The 22,811-nt window shown below is 42.4% G+C and overlaps 1 protein-coding gene across 6 annotated transcripts in view; it reads right to left on the reverse strand.

Annotated features, from left to right (window-relative positions):
• Positions 1–22,811, reverse strand: part of IKZF2 (IKAROS family zinc finger 2) — a 109,396-nt gene that overhangs the window by 35,841 nt on the left and 50,744 nt on the right. For 4 of the 6 annotated variants that reach the window (XM_068407552.1, XM_068407548.1, XM_068407550.1 and 1 more), the window contains exons 3-4: positions 12,063–12,329; positions 2,419–2,586 (exon numbers count right to left, since the gene is read on the reverse strand). In XM_068407552.1, coding sequence (XP_068263653.1) covers positions 2,419–2,586; positions 12,063–12,329 — 435 coding nt within the window. The remainder of the gene's footprint in view (positions 1–2,418; positions 2,587–12,062; positions 12,330–22,811) is intronic. The other 2 variants (XM_068407551.1, XM_068407549.1) reach the window with 1 other exon arrangement.

Below are 22,811 nucleotides of genomic sequence, written 5' to 3' on the forward strand. Positions count from 1 at the left end.
CAGCTGGTGCAAAATAGCACTACCTTCCTTGCTTAGGGGATGTAATTCCAATCTATATCAGCTGAGGATCTGATCTAAAGAGCTTTCCTCTTATGACTATAAAAACATATTCAGACTCACCTCAATTTAGACATTAAGTGTACCAGATTGAAACTACAGTGAAGTCTCATATTTCAAAATAGTTTTCAACCTCTTCTTTCCGTATTTTATCTGATATCCTCTTTTCTGGTCAGAAATAGCAGAAGATGTAAACATTCATAGAACCATGGAATCATTTAGGTTGGAAAAGATCTTCAATGAAGTTTACTAGCTTTGCTATACCTTCAAGGTCTACTTACAGACTTTGATGCGTGCTTTATTAAGCATAAAGTGCTTGTGCAGTACACTGATATGAAACTGTTTAAAATCTCTAGGGAACATCTACCCATCTTCTCCATGAACCAGGTTCACATATGTACACATAAACCAACCAAGCTGGCCTACATGACAGGGACAGAAAGACACCTTAAATTCCATGCTCACATTCAGACTGGCATTTCACCTTGGTGTAGGTGGGTGACAGGTTTTAGGGCAATATCCCAGGTTTTTAGCTCTTCATTTGTGAGTGCTACTCTAAGAACACTCTTGGAGAGTATTGTGGGAGCACTTGTCTGTTCCTGCTGGCCCTCTGCTGAAAACTGTTGTAGATGACTGCTTAGAGGGATGATGCTTTCTCCACTGAAAATGAAACATAAAATTACAAATTGAGCACAACTGAACACATCTGAGTCAGTTGGGAAAGGAGGTCCAGGGGAACTCGTGTGCCTAAGCACCTTAGGTGCCTGGTGAAAATCCCACACCTTTACGTTTCATCTTCATGCAAAAAGCAGAAACATCAGCCACGTACTTTTCACACAGGAAGAACAAACATTCTCTATCAATGGCTGTATCTAGGTAACAAAATCTATATTCATATTACAAAAACAATCTTCAACCACAATGTTCACGCTCTGTACTGTGGGCTATTTTATGTCACAACTCCCTTTTTTATTTTAATTGTGAATATTTTTATTGTGTTTTCTTTTTTACTAAATTTCAAGTTGAAACTATGGTTCTGCTCAGATGTGTGAAAATTGCACCTCACAGTTCCACAGACATTTTCCCCTCTGACTTTCAGATCAAATCCTCTCGGCTGACAACTCTCAAGCGATTCTCTCTCAGCCTAGTTCCACACTTGCACTCCCTTGGAAGCTCATGCTTTCTGTCAGCAGTATGTTTGCATCAATACATTCTCCTGTGTACTCCAAAGTCTACCTGGAGAAGCTTACTAGCTTATCGTTTCTGATTCTTGGAAATGTCGAGACCTGTATCAAGACCAACCTAATGCTCATAAACCAGAAACCTCTACTGAAGTGAGGCTGAGCTTGTAGAAGAAATGCATATAAAGAGTCAGGAAGCTCCATGATTACATTTTCACATGCAGAGTTTCTGTCTGCGGCTGAGCTTCAACCACTGTGTTTCAGTAGTCACACATTTGCTAACACCTCAAAAAAGTTCATCTGTAATGCTGTCATTTGTAACCAGTCCAATTATCTCTGCTCATTCAACAATGAAAAACAGTCTCTTATAAATGGCCTGGACACAAAAGTCGAACTTCCTAGGAGATAAAAAACGCAGCAAGTTAAGGTCTTACTCAAGAGTCCTACACAAATGAGTAAGTGGGGAGAATGCGGCCCCTTGGTGTAGCGTAAAGGCACTAGAAACACATCTGATCCTGATCGTCAGGGCTACCAACATGACTACTAACACGCAGTTACGTGATGGGTATTTCTTTAGAATATATCAAGAAACGGTATTGAGTAGACTTGATATAGACATGATACTATCAAGTAGCAAGGCAAGACAAACCTAATCTCTCTCTGCCACCTTCTGCTCTAGAGTGAGTGCTGTGGCTGCCATGAATTAGGACTTTACAGTAAGATGTAACTGAATCAAAAATGCAGTTAGGAGGTTTCTGAAAGATGAACAAGTATGAACTCCACCAGCATATGGCATTTATTAGATGAAGAAATGGGTATGAACTGCAAAGCAGGCTTCCAAGAGCACACAGTTATTCTTTTCGATCTCTGGAATTTCACAGCCACTTTGGGGCTGAGAGCATAAAAACAATATGCCAGTGAAGCCTGGATACACCCAAGGAGACATTCAAAAGAAATGCGATAGCATCAGCAGAGGAGCTCAGTAACACAAAAGGAGAGGTGTGGCTGAACCACAACTTTTCTGATTCACATCAAGGCTTTCCCAAAGTTCAGAGCTGCGCTATCTGAAGGGGATGGTACAGAGCCACCAGGAACACACAGTTATTTTCACAACCTGCTTCACTTGAACAGTAATGACAACAGAAAAAACAAGAGGGAAGAGAAGATAAGGCGGGCTCACCAGAGTGCGTCCTGAGGTGTCCTGTGAGGGCGTCCCTCCGTCGGCAGGCATAGCTGCAGAAGGGACATTTGAACGGTTTCTCCCCAGAGTGCAACTTGATGTGCCTCAGCAGGTTCCCCTTCTGGGTAAAAGAAGCTCCACATTGGTTACAGTGGAAGGGGCGCTCACCTGGAAGGGAAAAGGAAGGGAGAGATCTGTCAAGAAACACTGGAAGATGCATGAAGCCCATTATCCCGCTCTTTGTAACAGTGCCATCTTACACGCACAGTCCCCACAACCACCATCACACGGCACGTGCTAAAGTCAGAGGCTGTTTCTTTTGCACGATGGGCAAAGCCTCCAATAGCGATTTGAGGCTCTTTCCTTGAGGTGATTAATGCAGCCTGATTTTCTTAAAGTTCTCCACCTCAGAGGTTTTATCGTTCATGAAAGATGAGCTCTGCTCAAAATTTAGATCCATAACTGTGGTTTTGTAGTATTTATCTCTATATTTTTGCACTTATTTTTAGTATGGGTCCAATCCATATGAGTATTTAGAACTGATCATAACAATTGGACTTGGACAGACGTTAAGGTCTTTGCTCCAAACCAAATCCTTTGCTTACATTATACTTTAACTGAAATCCCTTTTTGAGGGCTGCTTTGCATTGCTAGAGTGGTTTGAAGAGAATCAGTGTAAGCGAGGATCAGGCTCACAAGCTTTGGACAGTAGCAAACACTGAGAAAAGTCTTATACCATTAAACTGTGAAATAAGCAAATTTGTGCTCTAAGCAAAATTAATTGAAAAGACTTGTTTGACGACAAAAAAAAATTAACAGAAGCTACACTTTACCCTCTCCCTTCACCCCATGCGTTCACACACACACACACACACACGCAAAACTTATTTTGATGTTAATCCTTCATATTTGCCCTGGGCAGTTAGGATAGGGTCCATAAAAACAAACACCCTTTTTAAAAAAATTATTATTATTTAGAGCAAAAACCCTGACAAACTCACACAGGTTTTGTGAAATATCATCAAAACCACACTCCATGTCAACATTTGTTGAGGACACTCAGTCTGCTCCAGCATACTTGGGCAGGCAGTCAGCTCTAATCTGCTTATGTCCCACTGTGCAAATCAATAGGGCACAAGCACATACTTGTGCTGGCCACTTGCCTAAGCACTTTACTGCAGCTGGGCTTTAGATGCTGAAATGTTTTCACCACCTAGGGTCCCAGTTCAACAAGTTCTTGAACATCAGATTTCAGATGCATGTGGTCTCATTCATTTTTTTCAGCGTATCACCTATTACAGAGCCTTGGCCAATGCCTGATGGGACTTTCTGAGGTTGAATTCAGTGGCCTGAAGCACAGTTCTCGTGAAAAACAAACATATTCTGTGATCTGTCACACCTCTCCAAAGCTTTTTTCAGTTGCTTTAAAATGATTACTCCCTTGCTGCACAAAATTAATGCTATGTTTTTATAGCTATAATGCTATGAAAGTAGTTCATATGTCTAGTGTAAAGTCCAACATATGTGTGTTGATTCAAATGGAAAGAGAGGGAGGAAGAGATCTCTTACAGATGTCCACAAGCAATTCTTGCTTTAGTGGTTGAAATCACTGCCAGCATTACGGTCCTGTCAGGAAGGAAGCAGAAGGCAGGTGTGCCATATACCCACCATACTTCTGCAACTTCACGTGTGTGAGCTGGAAATTACATCTGAAACCACTGCAGAGGCACTGAAGAAGATACTAAGTTTCCTACAATCTTGCCAAGAACATTATGGAGTAATGATTAAAAAAAATCAGGGCATAAAGCTCATCTTCCAATACACTGAGCATGTGCTCATTGGAATTGATAGAGTTTGTGGTTTCCCTTTTAAACTCCCACACTATACTTAAAGGATCTCATTAGCCATTATCTTCTTATATAATTTCAAAATGTCCATAACAGATATATGTGAAGAGATTGCAGTAGAAAAATATATAGGTTTTTTTTTTTTCTTTTCTGTTTTGCTTTCGCTGTCTGAGAAAACAGGCAAAACCCCTTCCTTTGACATGTTTCTCAGTATTCAGGAATGATAGCTTCAGTTTCAGGATGACAACATTAAAGAAGGTAGCGAGTTTCTTACCAAGTCTAAAGTCTTTCCTTTTACTCCTACTGTATTTAAAACTATGCAGTTAATGTGTTTTATCCACTACATCACCCGCATATCTTTGATATTTTGGAGACCACAGATGAGCAGGTATTATTCCTTGATAAACTGGTAGCTGAAGAGATGCTGAAAGCCTTCAGTCAGGAATTCAAATAATCCCTGCACTAAAGTTCAGTGGCAAAGATGACATGAAAACACTCACCACAAAGTTACCAATACTCTGCTCCTCTCTTGCAACAGACACAATCTGCTACAATAGCACATTTTACCTTAAATAACCTTTCTATCTATTTAAAGCCAGCATGAATTCATTTTTCCTACCGGCTTAATTACGAGTAAATAACTGCTTTGATCTGTTTGTTATACTTTTGTCCAATCATTTGACTCCTGCTCCTTGTTTAAGCTGACGGTTTGTGGGACCACCGTTAATTTTAGTCACACCTTCGCATTATTGATTAGCAGCTTTTACATTTAGCACAGCTAATCTACATGACCATTATCCAATAGAAGGGTGCACAAAAAAAGTAAAGACTGAAGAGTAAGAAAATTTTGCTGGTTTTCCAAGAACTCTCCTGTCTGATGCCCACTCCAGATACTAGGAAACCAGCCTTCTTTATCACTTCAGTGCCTTGAGAAGACTGTTTTCCAATTATTTCTCCTGCTGCCTTTTCCTAGTAGGTTTGTAAGCAGTTCACCAGTATCATTATTTCCTAATAACAAAATAACAACCTTGACATCCTTACTCACTTCCCTTACTCTTCTGTGAAAACTAAAAGTTTTTATCCATAGGCTGAAATTAATCAGACTTCAAAGCTAAACATCCACTCACAAAAAAGTATTTAAATACATTTCTTCTCTGCATGACAGTCCCTGACTGTGTTTAAAATGTTTTCCTCTCTTTGGGGGTGATGGCAGCACAGACATAGCAGAAAATATAGACCTATTAAACAGGTGGCATACACGACTACAAGAGGGTAATGACAATTACAAGCATGGCACGTTTTTCACCATTTATAGCTATGTATTTGCCATCTGACTCTATATACTTACACTGATTTATTAAAATAAGAACTCCTTACAAGAAGAACGTGTACTGAACGGTGACTAAGCAAGCTTTTTGCTTTTCAGCACTGGAAACTATGTGACTACAATGTAACTGCAAAATATTTTTAGCCTACTTTAAGTATTAAACCTTTTCTCTATTTTAGAGATAAACCAGGGCAGAAAAACCTCAAACCCTAGTAATTTTTTTTAAAAAAAAAAAGGGACTTTGAGTGGGGAGAGGGGGAGGAACAGCTAACCAAACAAAAAAGATGTTTCTTTTCAATTCCAGATTTCAGATCTAAAGCCAGGCAAAACCAAGAATGCCTAAAAAGCCTTGTTCTCCAGCACAGGGAATTTAATTATCTAAAGTTAATTCAGAAATGGACAAGGCAAGGTAAGCCAGAGCTGCAAAGTGCTACCTTTCCAAAAGGCTTAGTAAGAAGGGCTTGTGCCAGGGAACAGCCCTAATAACTAAATTAAACAAATAAATAAATCCATGGAGGTTTATAATTTTACAGTTAAGTATTAAAAGGTGCCATTTCAAATATTTACTTCTAAATCACAGTAATACTTCATAGCACAAGCTACGAACGCTGTCTAGCCGATACAGCGGCTAGAAACCAGGCAAATGAACTGATTAACTTCCTACTAATAGCTTTCATATTTTACCGTGTATATGTCAAATGTTATTTCAGAAAGCAAACCAACTCCTTTTTTCTGCTTAATTGGAAGCTTCCCTGTGCAATAATTCTCCTTTACCGCCTCAGCACGGAAGTGCTGTGCAGAAGTTTCGGTATGAGTTATCCTTTGAATCTCATACTGGTGCAAAATACATCAGTGTTATTTTCTGTATCAAAACAGAAATTTAACTGAGGAGAAAGAGCCTGCAGATCTCTCAACCAAGGAGACTTAGATTTTTCATAACCCTTGGCTGTCCCTTTGAAATCAAAGAGAGCAACTCACAAAATAATGCCCTAGTTGTTCTCGTTAACAGCGAGGCCTGGTTATTTCTACAGCAGTGCTCAAGTCCCTCCCTATGAGTGTTTTAATTATCTTTTTTTAAAAAACGCTGGGTTTAAGGTCTCTTCATAATAACAAGGAAAGCCAAGATAGAATCCTCCTATGTAGAAGAACCCGGTCCAGCAGGACTATGTTCAACATCTGTCCTGGCTAAATGTATATCTCAGATCTCAGCCTTTTTTGTTCGGCACATACTTCTGATATGCAAAGGATAGCTTAGGTACTTCTCAAACAGGATTTTTTTTTTTAACCTCTTAATGTAAAATGACTGTGCCCATACTGCCATCAGAAAGCATTTGCTCATACTAATAAATATTGATTTTTACCCTTCCATAGCAGGCTTTTGGTTAACATTCACTTAAAATGAAACATTTCTCACGATCCATCAGATGCTGCAACCGCTCTGATTCTGCTCTGTCCCAGAAGCACAAATGAAATATCAGCTGCGCTACCGATGCACTGACAGGCAGTGAGTTGCAACCTGCCTTTACCCGAGCGAGATACAGAGCAGCAGACTTTGCTCCATTTCTGTATTTGTTATTCTCGGGACTATCTAGCCTACATACCCACTTAGTTCTATCAGATTCACTTAACGGGCTGCACATCACTTGAAATCGGTGATTTCACTAGGTTTTCTTTTGTTGGGAAAAACCTACTTCCAGATAGGGCAATTTATTATAAAACAGTAGTGCCAAATCTCTCATGAAAAATTCCTGGGAAATCCTGGGTGATTTCCAAGTGTCCTCTGTACACAAAGTTATGACCATATTCTTAAGAGAGAAAAATCCTTTTAGTGAACTGGTAAAATGTATCAGAAGAGTTTAGCTACTGAGTACTGCAAGTAAAACACATCTTTATGCAGAGAGCGATTTCAAAAATCTAAGCTCTCCTTCCTTAAGCTTAAGTAGAAAATAAGACTTTTGGAAAAGTTAGATTTAGGAACCTAAGTAGAAAACATCACTTGGAGAAATTTGGCCCTACAGTTTTTGATTCAGCACCAAATTGATTCATATTGCAAGAGGTAGGAGCCTGCACTAGGTTACAAATTACAAATTAAACCAAATAAAACCTTTCTACTACAGGAATAAGACAGGTAGTCCAATGGAATTAATTGTAATGTGTTAATATGACTGTTTAAATTTGTTCCTGGTTAGCTGCTTTAGGCATAAAAGTCTTTTATACTGAACAGCACAATTGGTTTTTTTCTCATTTATTAATTGTGTCCCAAAAACTTGAACTCTGCATGAAAAGAAAAAGATTCAATGTCATTCAGAGTTCCAGTGTTGCACACGTTCAGTTATAATGCTACGGATGCTAAAGCAGAGCTTGAGGATTTTCCTCATGGGCATATAACGTATCTCATTTCACTGACTTCGTGGTACTAAAATGCACGTGGAGTACAAGCAAAGATCTGAGACCCTCCTGCAGTTATTACCCAAAAAAAAGGCTAAAAATAGCCTATCAGCAGCCCAAAGAGAGAGTGGGGCAAGACTGCTATCCCTGCTGCATCGTGCCCTGTACCCAGGGACCTGGCTTTGCTCTGCCACTGTCCCACTGCGTCCACCCAGAGAAAGCATTTAACCTCTGGGTGTTCTTAAAACAATGAGGATGATCCCAGCCCTCCCTCAGAAATAAGAAGTGTTTCAAAATGCAGCAGTGGACTAGGGAAAGGACTGGATGTTATGGTGGAGAAAAATCACAGTTCACAGCGCAAGTGAGAACAACGCGTGGACCTCGCAGATCACAGAGGCAGCAGCACGGCTATACCAGCAAATGGCTTCTGCTTTACCAAAAATGAGAAGCAAGGAAATTTTAATCCAGGCCTACTAGCAGAAAGCCCGAAGAGGTGAGAAATCACTGGAGTTCCTTTTCATTACCTCAGACAAATTGGATTATTGACCTTATCTTCTTCCTCTCCCCTTCCCTCAACATCCCCAAGCACAAGCCCATGGAGTATCCAGTGGCAATATTATGTGACCAGTCATCTCCTGCAGTAACAAAAAGCTCTGATAAAGATGCTGCAACTCGGGGCATGTGCTGTGGAATATGACATTTGGACCAAAAGAATACAGCATGGGAAAGGAGGAAAATAAATCAAACCTGACACATGCTATTTTTCTGACACAAGAATGTGGCACGTGAGGGAGGGGGTGGGGGGGTTGCCCCGCTCATTAAAGCAGGGAGTGCATCACGCTTAATTCCCACTTTGAGCATTTTATTTTTTTTCTGTCAGCCATGACAAATAAATAGAAAGCCTTCTCCTGATGCCTATGCAGATTACAAAAACGCTTCACCTGAATGATCAGTGTTTCAGAGAGATGCTGTGTTCGGTGGTATCAGATGAGCGATGCCAAGGGCTCTGTGACGGAGGTGCCGTGGACCAAAGCATCACTTGCACCACGTGCACGATGCAGCGCTTGTGCGGATCTGAAGGATGAACGGGAAATCCCCAGCTTGGTCTATCATAGGAAGGGGCAACCGCAGGCATCAGAGGAAACAGATGCTCCAGCACATGAGCATAAGAGATGGGACACCGAGCTCATTTACTCTGGCCTCATCCATGGCACACATTATTCTCCCCATCCCTATATCTGTTTGGCTGAACTACCATAACACGGCAAGGGAAGACAACTGCTCCTCAGAAACAGATGAATAACGGCTGGAGAGAACTGTGCCCCTTTAGGAGTGTAACGAAGTCAAAGCCATATGGCACAGCTTCTCGCAAAGCCTGGGTCCCCGGTGTAAGGAAAGCCACACTCTCATCCCAGCATACATGCAAATTACAGCCTCTACTATAGACCACAGCGTTTTGTGTGATTTACACAGAATGCTGACAGGTTTTTTGGGAAGGGAAAAGGACTTCAGTTTTTGCCAATGCAAACAACTGGCCAGACCATGCTTTGGTTGTGTTCAGATAAAGAGAGTAAGGCAGGATTCAGCTCCCAGAACATACTTAAATTGGCTTTAAGAGGTAAGGATTTACATGCCAGTTGCATTAGCTGATGAAGAATATCATCCGTTTCCACTCACTAGGGACAACCTCCCTTCCCTCCACCATTCTCCCTTGGGCTGCAAAACCAGACAACCCACAGGTCAGGGCTCATTCCAGAGCTGGGGCCAGCCCATCGTGCCCAGCTGCCGAGGAAGTGGCAATATATTTTAAAATACTGCACTTTAATAGATACCAGTATGTTAAAAATACTCCCTAAAATCAAGGATGTGGAAATCCAAGCAAACTTCTCCTTCTGTTGTGGACAGTGAAGGAGCAGCATGTATTAAAAAACAAACAAACAACGTGAGGAGGGAGGGGAAAAAAAAGAAAAACATCCCCGCAAAATTTGCCAACTGGTTTACTGAGAGTAGAGCACCGAGCTGCACATTGAAAGGAATGCCACTTCTATATGCTTGAAATCATCTGTGTACACATCACAGCTCCTCTGCTCAGATGGGAAAAGAGTCAGAGCTCTCTGAGGGACCAGCAGTAGCCCAAGGGAAAAAGCTACCAGTTATGCAATTCCTACCCATGCCCCCGCATACAGCCGTCCTGCCCGCACGCAGATGAGCTTTTGTTCTGTTGCTTTGAATTTGCATGTCTTCTGTAACATGAAAAAGGCAGCTTGTCTGTATATAAAAGATGTGCTAGCTATTCAGTATCTCAAAAAATGCAGACCATTCAATTAAGTACCTAAATCTAAAATTAGCAGGCCTAATTTAGCCGCTCAAGTTCAAATATGTGGACTCTTATGCACCTACAATACATATGCTCAGATATGTGCGAGTGCCAATGAAAACTTTTAAGAAGGTTGAAAGCTGGGGACTCAGTCTGTTACATTCTCTTTCCGTTTCCTAGTAATAGCATGTCAAATTGTTAATCAAGATTTCGTTTCTCCAGCTAATGCTTTCCCCCTGTCATAATTGCTGTTCAAAATCATGACTGCACCATAAATGACACTGCAATGCTTTGCATTATACATTTATGCTGTTGTTATCAATACAACTTATATACAGGGCATCAACTACGTAATATATATTTATTATTCCTCTGTACATAAATTCTATTGATTTCTTTCCCATCAAGAGCACACTACTCGACTGCAAACTACTAGGTTTCCAAAGGGATTACACAAAGTCTTTCTTACTCTACCTTAAAACCCCACTTTTCTTTTTATACCTTAGCAGATATCTAACAGTCAGTGTAAGTCTCTCACCCCATTAAATAATAGCAGAGAAAGGTAAAAAACAAAATACCTTTCATTTTGTCCAAAAAATATGAAGAACAAACACCCACTGAGGCTCCAACACAGAAACCTGTGCTTAACCTTAGTAAGATTTAAGTATGTTACCTTAAGTTAAGCATATATTGTAGCACTTCAGGTGACTTACATGTTGCTTAAATCTCATGAAAGTTAAGCACAAGTTTAAGTGCTTTTTTTGAATCAAAGGCTCTGCCTGGTTGACCTCTGCAAGACCAGAGAGCATTGTCTTCTGGCACCATCTGTGCTTTTTCCTGTTGGAGGTAACTGTCACTCTCAGCTGAGGAGCAGCAGAGACGAGTGAATACCAGTCTCTTGGGCACCCCAGTTTGTCATATTAGCCAAAACTCCCCTGAAATTCCCAGTTTTGAACTTGAGGCCTCATCTTTCAGGCCCCAAAGACCTGCTCAATCAGTGTATTGCAAAGGTTTTGTCTGCCTCTTGAATTCTCAAATCCATAAACCTAGTAAGCTGGTTTGGTCCTCAAACAGTAGTAGTACTAATAGTAATAAAAATAAATGATAGGAGAGTGAAAGCATTGAAAGGTGCCACAAAAATGGTATCTGGATGGTGAGAGGGAGCCAAGCGCTAGCCCACGAGAGCGGTTCAGGTGAGGTTTCCCTCATGGAGCTGTCACACGATGAGCGGCAAGCCCACCCTGGCATCAGTAACGAGTTTCCCCTGCGGGGTTTGCTAATCCCAGGTTTGCCGGGCCACCAGCATCATGCCCAGCCACTTGCGAAGGAGGTGTGAGATCCCCAGGAAGCTGCTGGCGTTGTCCACCTGTGAGCACCTCCAAGAGAAGATCATCTAGGACTCACCTTAAAGGCTCAAAAGCGTTGCACATGCGCACACACGTGAACACACACACCCCCCCATGTCAGAGAATGACTCTCACCATCTTGCCCTGGTCAAGAACAGTAAAAAAGGCAATTTCCAGACTTTTGTGCTGTTTTTAAGAACCAAAGGCTGGAAATCTATGTCAAGGAAGCACCATGCTTGCCAGAAACACAGCATCACCAGGATTCATAGAGCAGGAAGAGAACCAAATCAATGAAGCCCATCTTTCCCCTCCCCACTCTCCTGCTACCCCATGAATGCAAAGGGAAGAGAGAAGAGTTGTCAGGTCATATCAACATCAGACGCCACAGGCAGTCATCAGATTTTCTTTCAGCTGCTTACCAGTATGGCTCCTTTTATGTACCATTAGCACATTGGGCCCAATGCAAACCATGCCACAGACGTCACATTTCAGTTTACCATTCGGAAGCCGGATTCCTCCCTCGCTCGATAGCTCCTGGATCTTTCTGTTATCCGCCATCTCGTTACTCTCAGTGAGGGGCTCTTCCAGGCTGCTTCCTTCATCATGAGCCCTGATCTCATCCTCCTGACTCAGGGGCTTCCTGTCACATTCCTCATCACTTTGCATTTCTAGCTTTACTGAATTTGCTGAAATAAAAAAAAAAATATAAAAAAAATTAAAAACGTGTATTTTCTAAGTTCCCAATTACTAATATCATGATAATTTTCTACTATTATCAATATTAAAGTACAGCCTCGAAGCTCAAACCAATATGAGGGCCTCGTGGTGGTGATGGCACCACAAGTTACAATTGCGTATTTCTTCAAGGCCTTGTTTGTTTTTTTTTTAAATTCCTAATTCCTATCCCTATTTTACAGTGTAGAAACTAAGGCATGGCGTGATGCAGAGACCTACCGAAAGTCACAGAGATGCAGCAGGCTTAAGAACTGACCTCCTGCTTCTCAGCTTGAAACACAGGAGCTCCCTGCCTTTCAAGGAGCCCAAGCCACAAGAGCAAAGGACATAGCCAGAGCTGCTTCCTCCAGGTCTCTCCTGCCTCGTGCATCAAGACACAGGGTTTCCAAAGACAGGACACTGCACCGCCAACAGCTCATGGAAACAAATGCCCTTTGCAGGCAGGATTGTTCAAAACGCAGGGACCTGGTGAAGTCGGGCTCGTGGGCTGTGTCGGTAATCTCCAAATCACCCTGCCTGCACGGGCAAGTTTCCTGACGAAGGGGAGACCAACCTCTGGATGAGCCTCCAGTGCCTTTTTGCTACCACCTTCTGATTCACGTAAATGGGACACTGCCAAGGCAAACAGGTCTGAAGTGAGAGCTACGCTGCTGGCTTATTTATATTTGCAAGTGAAATAAGCACAGTTGAAGATCTTTCATATCTGCCTGGTTAGACTGACAGGCTCACTGCTGATTTCTGTGATCGTCGGGTCACGGGATAAACCTCCTCAAACGATCAGGAGCTTGTGGGATCAGCAAATCTTTAAAGCAAATGAATGCATCAGGCTTTTTCACAAAGAGGTGTCGGTGCAGGGGTGTCTTAATCACCAGACACCCCCCATTCAATGCCTCAATGGCTGGTCGAAACTGCCAAAAGGCCAGTCCCAGCGTCACAGTCTCCAACCACACTGTCAGCCAGAAGGCAAGGCCACTTGCCTGCTTCCCTAAGCCTTGATCCTGCTGAGGGATTTAAAAAGGAGGTGATTCAGCCTTCATATCTAAGCAGTCTTTGACCTCTGTACTAAGGCCATTAGCACAAGTGCTGGTGACAGCAGTGGATCCGGAGCGCAAATGTGTGCCCTGTGCTTGGCCGGTGTCTCTGAACCCTGGCCAGGCGTGATCCAGAGCAGACGCCCAAGGGGCCTTTGTCCGGAAACCCAACGAGACAGTTAGGAGTAAATGTGTCTGATGGCTGTGAGGCATCAGAGATTCAAACAGCCAGCCTGGAAATGTCAGAAGAACGAACCCTACTACTTAGACTTCCTCCTTCATCCTCCATTCTCCTCCTTCCCCAGAATTTACAGTTAAAGAAAACACAAGGTTCAGAGACTGATGTTGATGTTGCAACTCTAAATCATTGCTGTTACTCCTAAGTAAAGGCTAATGAACAGGGCAAAGGCACCAGAGACCAAACAACAGTAAGATGTTGCTTTTTAATCACAAAATTGTTGAAACACATCTTCCACTATTCATCAAGGCACTAATGGGAGCTAAGGAATGAAAGTACTATTACGGCAAAGCACATCCAGAACAAGGACGCAGCCAGATCAGATCACAGCAGACTAATATCAAAACAGGCACTGTCACCAAAACGGTCTGTAACTACGAAATATTGGAGCACTTTGTTTATAGAAGGGAATTGATATTTTTGTTGCCACAGAGATGCATTTATTGTGCAACGGCACAGTGAGAGCTTGACCGTGACCTGGCCCCAGCCAGTGCCCTGTGCTAGTCTGGGCACAGGATGGCCATCCCCACCTACACCCAGTGTGGTGGAAGAGCACAATGCCCCAGGGACAGCTCTCTGCTCCACATCGCTAACCCTGGTACCAACAGCATGCACAGGGAAATACGTGGATGAAAGCAACCTCTTGCTGGCCATGAAAAAGATGCCATAAACTTTATGTAATTACAAATCACCCCGCAAGGACAAGATACATTTTTCTTAACAGCTTCTTCTGTGAAGCCACCACCACCTCAACAAGGGGAGGAAGAAAGGTAGAAACAGGTCAACAGGAGGGGGCCTGCCCCACCAGGGCAGCAAGAAAAGCAATGGGAAGCCATCCGATGCTTATGCGAAGCCCAGGGTACAGTGGGTGGCACAGTCATCACCAGCCTCATGACCAAGAGGACACAGCCTCGGTGGAGGGGCTGGAAGAGTGGGAGCTCTGAACTCTGCAGCCTGGCAGGGAGAAAGCCAAGGTTCTAGTCCCACCTCCCTGTGGAAAGCACGCGTTGGTAATTTATGGACAGCCCACCTTCAGAGCTAAGAAATGGCAGTTCCCTCTAATAATAGCAGCCTTTTGGGGTATTCAGCAAGTCTGAGAATGAAGCTCAAATAAATGGTGTCCTGTCTTCAGGAGCAGGACTTAATACACTTGGCCACACAAGTAGCTAGGATGGAGCCAGAAATAGTGCCCTGCGCTCCTCACCTAAAACCCTGGGTTTCTGCCACAAGCCCTGCATGGTCTCCCCACACAGTAATGCACAAAATAACCAAAAAACCTCATACCAATTGTTTATATTTATACGTACTCACAAGAGATAGAAAGCATTGTATCTTGTATGTCTTCTTACGTATATAAATGTTTGTCTCCATTTCTCTGACATGGAATAATAAACACTTGACTGTAATAAGTGCTGAGCACCACGAGTTCCCATTTAAGTCTGTGGACCTCTGCCTGCTCAGCACGTATGAAAGCAGGGCTGCCAGAGCTTACAAACTGGAAGATCACTCACTTTATCTCACCTAGTGTTTCTTTCTGCTGAATGATGGCTTCCATCCAACAGGATAAACGGCACAACAGAACGGAGCGAGCCATTTGCTGAAATGCAACCTCCCCAAACACACAGTGCTCCACAACTCCTGCAAACGTAGCTCACAAAGCCCAAGCCATTCATGTTGCATCTTTCATAATATGCCAGTTACTCTGCAAAGTTGTGCAGGCTGTTTACTCTTCTGACTTCCCTCACCTTCACACACAGAGCACCATCGTTGCCATTTTCAGAAACCCTCCCCTAGCTCTTGTTGCTGCGGGAAGGTTTCCTTCAGCTGGGACTAGTCACAGGTCTCCAAGGAAGGGAGCACTGGTACAGCAGGGATCTCCTCAGCTCATTGTGAGGGCTTTGCTAATCAGGTCATCTCCGCTGCCTTACATCATATGGTGTATGAGGCTTGTGTGGTAGCCTGCATGCAAACAGGCACTTAAATTGCATATAGTTTGTTTTCTCTGTTCTCAGCCAGCCTTTGAAACTACACTCATTTTGTGGCACTGTCTTTGTTTTCACCTACAGCCGCATCCTCAGAGCATAATGAACTCCACTGCAAAGAAAAAAGAAATATTCAAGGGATGTTTACGGCTATCCTGCATTGTACACAAGTCTCCACGTCAAATTTCACCCTGGGTTCCCTCGCCTTTCTTGTTCACACGCTTGCTCAAAGTGGCAGGCCTTCTCATTCCTTGGCAAAGCAAAGCATAAATAAGTAAATGGAAAAAATTTTTAAAGTTTTTGGCACTTTTCCTAACAAACACAGCAAAAGAGATAGCAGGGATAAACTGTAATCCAGCTCGCTGCAAAAGCATGAACTTGAAGTTAAATCATTTTCCTCCAGTTAATACCAGTTCCTTCCACTTTTTCCCAGGTCAGCACAACACCTCGTGGGAGAAAAAGAGACAAGCGGCCACAAAAGCTTCTACCTATGAACACGGAGCTAATGGCATATATTCACCAGACCACACAGCAATGTTTCTTTCTTTTCTTTCTTTTTTTTTTTTTTTTTTTTTTCTTCTTCAGAGCACCAACCAGATGATCCTGAATCACACTTCATCCTGAGTGGCCAAATTGAATACAATTATTGTTAATGTCTCATAAGTGCTAATTAAACTGCAATTCCCTGTTGAACAGCATTTTGGCAAGTTTTCAGTACCAAAATATTTCCTTCACCCACAAATTAGCGTAGTTACAAACCAGAAAGTTGGAAGATCCACCTAAGAAAAATATTCCTAGTATTTCATCCTCTGTCATGGAAATTTGTTTCCCTCAAAAGTGAGATCTAGGGGGGAAAAAACCTCTCCTGTCTTGCTGAGAGATTTGATCCCCAGGTGGGATGTAAATTAAAGCACTGGTCATCTTTTTTTTTTAAGAAAGCAACCTACAGTGCAATTCCTACTACAGAACAAAAATCCTCCTGTCCAACACAACAGGGAGCAAGCAGCAGGACTGTGCCCCTCTGTCTCCTCCGCTGTCTGCTGTCCTAGGTCATTGCTTATTTTATCTGTGGCCTTGGAAGACCAGGCTGGCCACTGTCACCAAGGGTTTGTGGTCTCCAGCTAGAGGTTAGCCTTTCCTGGCAGCAGCCATGCACCACCAGCCTCTTCCTGCTGCCCCCAGAGCAGCAGAAAAAGCAAGCCTGACCCCTCAGCCCTCCCGCGCTTCTTCCCCCATCCTTCTTCTCTCGCCAGCAAGAAACGAAGCTTTGGCCCAGCTTCAGATACTCATCCTTGAGGAGGCAAAATTCAAATCTGCTGCCCCCAAAGAGCCTTGGGGTGGCTCTGTGGGCGAACACAGTGAAGGACATTTGCAGCTAACGCAGACACAACGTGTTCTCTAACCAAACTCGTCCGAGAGAGGGGGGCACGTGGTGCATTAGCTCTCCCGGGGTCTGCTGCAGATTCCCTGTCCAGAACATGATACAATGCAATATTCAAAGCCTGGATAATGTGTCTGTCTTTACCCCAGAATGCAAAGAAATTAAGAAATTGTTACTTCCCTTTGGAAAATGAGTTCTAACTACTGCAGCACAGTGACAGGCAGCTACTGCGCAACCTTCTGCATATCGTCTTGTCAATGGTCACTGACACCATCTATTTTAATCATGAACTTCTCCTAGGCAGTGGATTAATGACATTGCTAATTGGCAGCTAAAGACAAATAGAAAATGACCCAGCTTCTCATATGTTTTGAACCTAACCTGGCTAGCTAGTTCTTACACACGACAAGACTCGGATGTGGGGTGTTTCCATACTATTAAACGGCCTGTTTCTATACTATTAAAAGCACTCAGTAGGTGAAGGGAATACACTTAATTTTAAGAGCTGGAGTGGCAAACCAACAAGTGTTTTGTAAAATGCAAATTAAGTGCTGGGGGAGAAGGCAGGAGAGAGAACTCTTTCATCTTGATGGATTTTGAAAATTCAAGGTAAGAAATACCAAAAGCTGGAAACAATGAGCCCCGACTCTTGTTCAGTCTAAGAGTACTTGGGTAGCAAAAAGGGTCCTTTAAGAGGGTGTTTACACCACTCCAGAAGTGTAGTGAGACTTTAACGCATGTTTAAACATACTTTCCACCTGGAATAGTATAAAGGGGTCTTAGTGAAAAGAAAATTTCATCTTTCAGTTTCTTGTTGCTGGTAGAATTTGGCTTTTAATTAACGAGGCTTTTCAAGTGCATTTTGGCTTAATTGTGAACTATTAAAAGTGTAAACAAGGGAGCACCAGACAAATCTTCCCGTTTTAAAAAAGGCATGCACACAAAGGGCGCGAATGCCAGCCGAGCAGCGGCAGAACTGGACAAAGATCTGGTCTGTTGTCTCCTCATAGCCACAAAGCACTTGGCAAACAGGTTGACATTAAAAAGCAAATTAGTTGGAAATTATATTGAGCTCCTGAGAAATGAACAGGCATCCCCTTCTCCTCATGCTGCGCTGGTGCAAAGCAGGTATCGCTCCAAAGCTGCATAGGTGTGATGCTGAGGAATAAGGAGAGTCAGGTCTGCGCAAGGCACTGGCAGTGCATCTGCTGCTTCGGGGTAGGTAACCATGATCTCAAGGAGGAAGGAAGGTGTCTCTTAAATGACACCTGCAAGCAATGCTGCCCTAACAACACTGTAATGGAAAATGTTTCAGTTGGGGGTTAGAAAGGTCTATGTCAAGGCAGCCAGTTCTGCTTTCACAGTAGATTGAGGCTTTCTGGAGACTTAGAGTGAAGCTATAGCTGGATGGAACAAATGAGGGTGAACATCACCTGCAAAGAAAGGGGAATTACCCAACTCCTTTCTCAAGTCAAGCAACAAAACCCCAAGCAGGGCCTCTTACATTACACATGGACATCCCCGATGCTGGGTGTCAAATTTGTTTATCACAAGCTGCCAAAGATTTAGCTTTTGGCCACTGAGTAAGTAGGAATCTTAGATGGTGACACCATATTGTCACGGTGACCTCAGCAGGCTTATGTCCATTTGTAACAGTTAAATCAAACCAAATATTTCATAACTAATATAAAGAAGAAGAAGGGAAAGGAAAGATTTTAGAAGCTCACTGCAGAGTCCTTTTCTGCATGCTACAAACGGAATTCTTCAAGCCCACATGCAGGCGTAAGTACGCCAGAAATTCAGTGAGAAATGATCAGCTTATTTAGGCATCCTTAGAAATTCTTAGTTTTCACATTGAAGAATCTCAGTTTAAGCCTGCTACCTCTGAAGTCAATTTAAACTCACACTAAATGCAACAGAATACTTATTTCATATCTTCTGGAGGTGGTGTGCGCAGTAAGTGTAGACTAACAGGTCTGTTACACCTAAGTTTAGTTTAAATTAGGATGCGGTTGCATAGCTAAGCCAAGCTTCAGTTAGGTTTTAGCTGAGACAAACTGTGGTTGCCATCCTCTCGTTCCCCACCCCTTCCATCTTCTATACTGGCACCAGTACTCATGAAACTGGGTGGTAAATCAATCCAGTTGAAAACTAATCTTCCTGAGAAAAACAAACCATTTTCAGCTGGATCAGGCCCCTGACCTGGCGTACCGTGCCATCAGAAGCAGCAGCTTTGGCTGACGTGGAGCAGCACCCTGGATGTCACTGCATCCTTTCAGTAGCAATGGTTTTAAAATACCAGGTGGCTTCTCCCAACCCAGCTGTCCATGGCCAGACACAAGGAATGAAGACTGCAGCAGTAAAACCTGTGGAACAACTTTTATGCTCAAATGGCTATACAAGCTTATACAAATATTAAACTGAAAAGACCCCACTTACAATTGGAAGGGCTGTGATTTAAGCACACAGCATCCCAGCAAGTGCAGCATTAAGATCTGAAATTTCCCTTCTATCACAGGAGCAAATTCTGATGGTTTCAATGATTTTTGAGTCATGTTCAGTGAGAACCCTGCTGAAATCCAAAGGCTGGGATGCTGAGTAAGGAGTATCTTGGTATAAGTAAGGATGGCTGTATCTAGACCAGAATTTGTCCCACATGCCCAGACTTTAGGCATGACGGTTTGCTCACCACAAGCCACCCATGATGCATACCTCCATTTGGCAAGAGTAAGAATTCCTAATTGAATATATATGATTGCTCAGTGTCGCAAGATTCTCCTCCAGAAGGACCTCGGGCCAAATTTTACCCACAAATGCATCTATGCAGCTTGTACTTACACAAGTGAGAGTCATGTATTCATATCCCAGGGTAGGAAAAGCACTCCTAATGACCCATCCTCCCCCTCCTTTGTTGCCTGTGCTTACAAAGTAATTATGGTGCAACAAGTATTGTGCTTAACATAATACAAGGTTTCTACCAATTCCCTGTAGGTGCAAGGAAGAGCTTCCTCACTCCCATGCCTCCCTATGCATTTGCAATGTCAGAACCTGGCCCCTGCAAAAGACGAGCGGAAGGCAGAGGTACTAGTCTCCCAGCTGCTGTTCTCTCTACTGATGCTCGAGTTAAGACAGTTATTAGGCCTGGACTCATGGATTTTTCCCTAAATTCAAATTAGGAGCAATTGTTGGATACCTGCTTATTTGTTCTGCTACTTTTTGGGCTGTTTTGATGGGGTGAGAGGGAGTAGGGTTTTTCTTTTTCCTCTCCTTTTTCTATTGCATGAAACATGCTTTTCTGGGCACATGTCATCTGGCAAACTTTTTGCCTTTATGCAACACCTGGTCAGCCCTTGTGATCCCCTGCTCTCTCCTCCTGCACACCATAATCACTAAGACTTTCTGTCTTTGTCTTAATGACTTTACGCTTGTTACAGACGAGCAGGTGATGTTGAGGGGGCTGTGGTGCATAGCAGGTGTTCTCCAGGGCCCCTTTTCATTGTGAACTTTTATTTCACAGTTACCGTGAACTGCAGGAGGCAGGGTTCGGTGACGTGGGTGGTCTTTCACAGCCCTTTCCCTTGCCGATCTAAAGCAAGTCTCTTACTGTCTGCAACATGTACATTAAATGCTGTCAGTCTCCTCTCCTACCACAGCTCTTTTTTACTTCAGTAGAGTTATTTCTGATGCACACTGGAAAGCAGAAAGAGGAAGAAAAATTAAATCAGGCTCAGTCCTGTAGTGAAACACACTGTCTCTCAAAACATTAAGACCATGAACACCTTGTTCAAATTCTAATAGGGGAGCAGAAGAAACATATACTCATTGAGCAATGACACAATATTCACCTCTAAGTAGATTTTCTAAGAGGCTGCTGAGAGCTCTATATGGTACCCAAAACTAGAAGTTTGTAATGGAAAACGCTGACAAACTACAGCTATATATGGATCATGTCTTATAAACAAAAATAAAGTGATTTATAACATCCAGTTAAAGTGACCAAAACCTCATTGCTCACTCATTGTCATCTCTGCTTCTTAAAAAGTGCATGACTTCCTAAAATGCTTTCCAATGTACGCAAAGAGTAGTAACTATAACAGTAATGATTATTTCATTTATATGGAACTTTCCATTAGGGATCTGCACTATATCTGAAAATACACCCTACAAAGTTGTTTGAAGTGCATGGAATGACTTCCCTGGGTCTGGACCAGGTACTTTGCTTAATTTTCTGGCATTTTTACCACTAGAGACATTATTTTAAATAAGTGAAAGGCTTTCATTACAAGTTCCACCTTTGGATCATTCACAGCTTTCACAAAAAGATGTATTTATTTTTAATTATATAAACTCTAAATCATCTTAATGCAACCTGACCTAGCCATGTCCTCCTCCTCTAAAGGAGGCACCTCCCCTGACTCATCAGCCCATGGAAAATTATAGGATAAGCACCTGTCACAAAAATATTTTCTATCTTTGTCACTACATTGTAAAAAGGAGATTAACAACAAAACCTGTTTCATTTATTTATTTGAGTCAAAGCCTTGTCTGCACCCTTGGAGGCAGGTGGCTGATGCAAAGCAATGGGCAGATCCCCAGGTACAGGGCCATTTGCAGCCCTGGATCACTGCAAACATCTGAGCGTAGGGACTTCTTGCCATGCATTTCATAGTCACTGCTGTGTTGGACTCCATTGTGATTACAAGAAAAAAAAGGGAAAGCAGTTTTGCCTAACCACAGTATGACTGCATAAAGTTGAAAGAAAACTCTTAAAGGCCAGTGTCTTTGTAAAGGGCAAGTTCTGTCAGCACGGTGCTGCTTTGAGACATGTATTTTTACTTGAGAGAGCTGAAAAAGTGTGTTTCCCTTACATTCTTTTTTTCTTTACTGATTTCAGATGGCCAACAGGGACCAGGATTTGGGGATCTGGGACCTAGAGAGATCTGCTCACAGTTCAGAGACCCCAGCAGCATTGAATTCAGCCCATTAAGGCAGGACTTAGAGCACAAAAATTCGCCTACATCTAAAGATGCACATGAAAGAGAAGAACCAGACACTGATGGTATGTTATAAGGATAGCAGAATCTGGTTTAGTCCCTTAACTTTTCCAAATTTAAAGGACAGAAGAATTTATAATAATTTTCCACTTTCAGAAGTCACTTCAAGAATCTAAATCTGTTTAAACCTAAAAATGGGTGGGGGAGGAAATCTCTGTTGCCTCCTTCTCACAACTTAAAACACACCAGCTATTAAAGCAGCAAGATATTTAAATGACTATTCATTCTGGTTTTTTTTTAAAGCAGTGCTAGGCTTTCACCTGTATCATTATTATGTAGGCAGTGACAGATGGCAATGGAAAAATATAAAATAACTCTTAGAGTATTAACTTTTTTTCAGTACCGTATGTGTCAGATTCTTTAGCATAAATAAATGGCATTACACAGTCTCATTAAATCTATACATCTGTGTAGTAACTTGCAATTTATGTATATTTTCTGACACAATGTTCAAACCAACAGGTTTAGCTCACATGTTTCTTTTCTCACCACGCCATCTCCAAGTCACCAGAAAAGCAAACAAAAGCAAAACCCTACAGTAAACATTCCTGAAGAATTCTATGAGAAGATTTGCTATTCATCATCTACACACATTTAAGGGAATGAGAAGGGAAGAGGGTGGTGGGATCATGGAAGAAAGGGGCTGGAGGGAGTTGGCAAGTAAAACATATAATTAGGTACCTAAAAATTTACATATTTAACAAGTCAAGAATGTTTCCTCAAGTTAGATTAAAACAATAAGAATGG

Source organism: Nyctibius grandis, chromosome 9, assembly GCF_013368605.1.
Source record: "Nyctibius grandis isolate bNycGra1 chromosome 9, bNycGra1.pri, whole genome shotgun sequence".
NCBI classification, from domain to species: domain Eukaryota; kingdom Metazoa; phylum Chordata; class Aves; order Nyctibiiformes; family Nyctibiidae; genus Nyctibius; species Nyctibius grandis.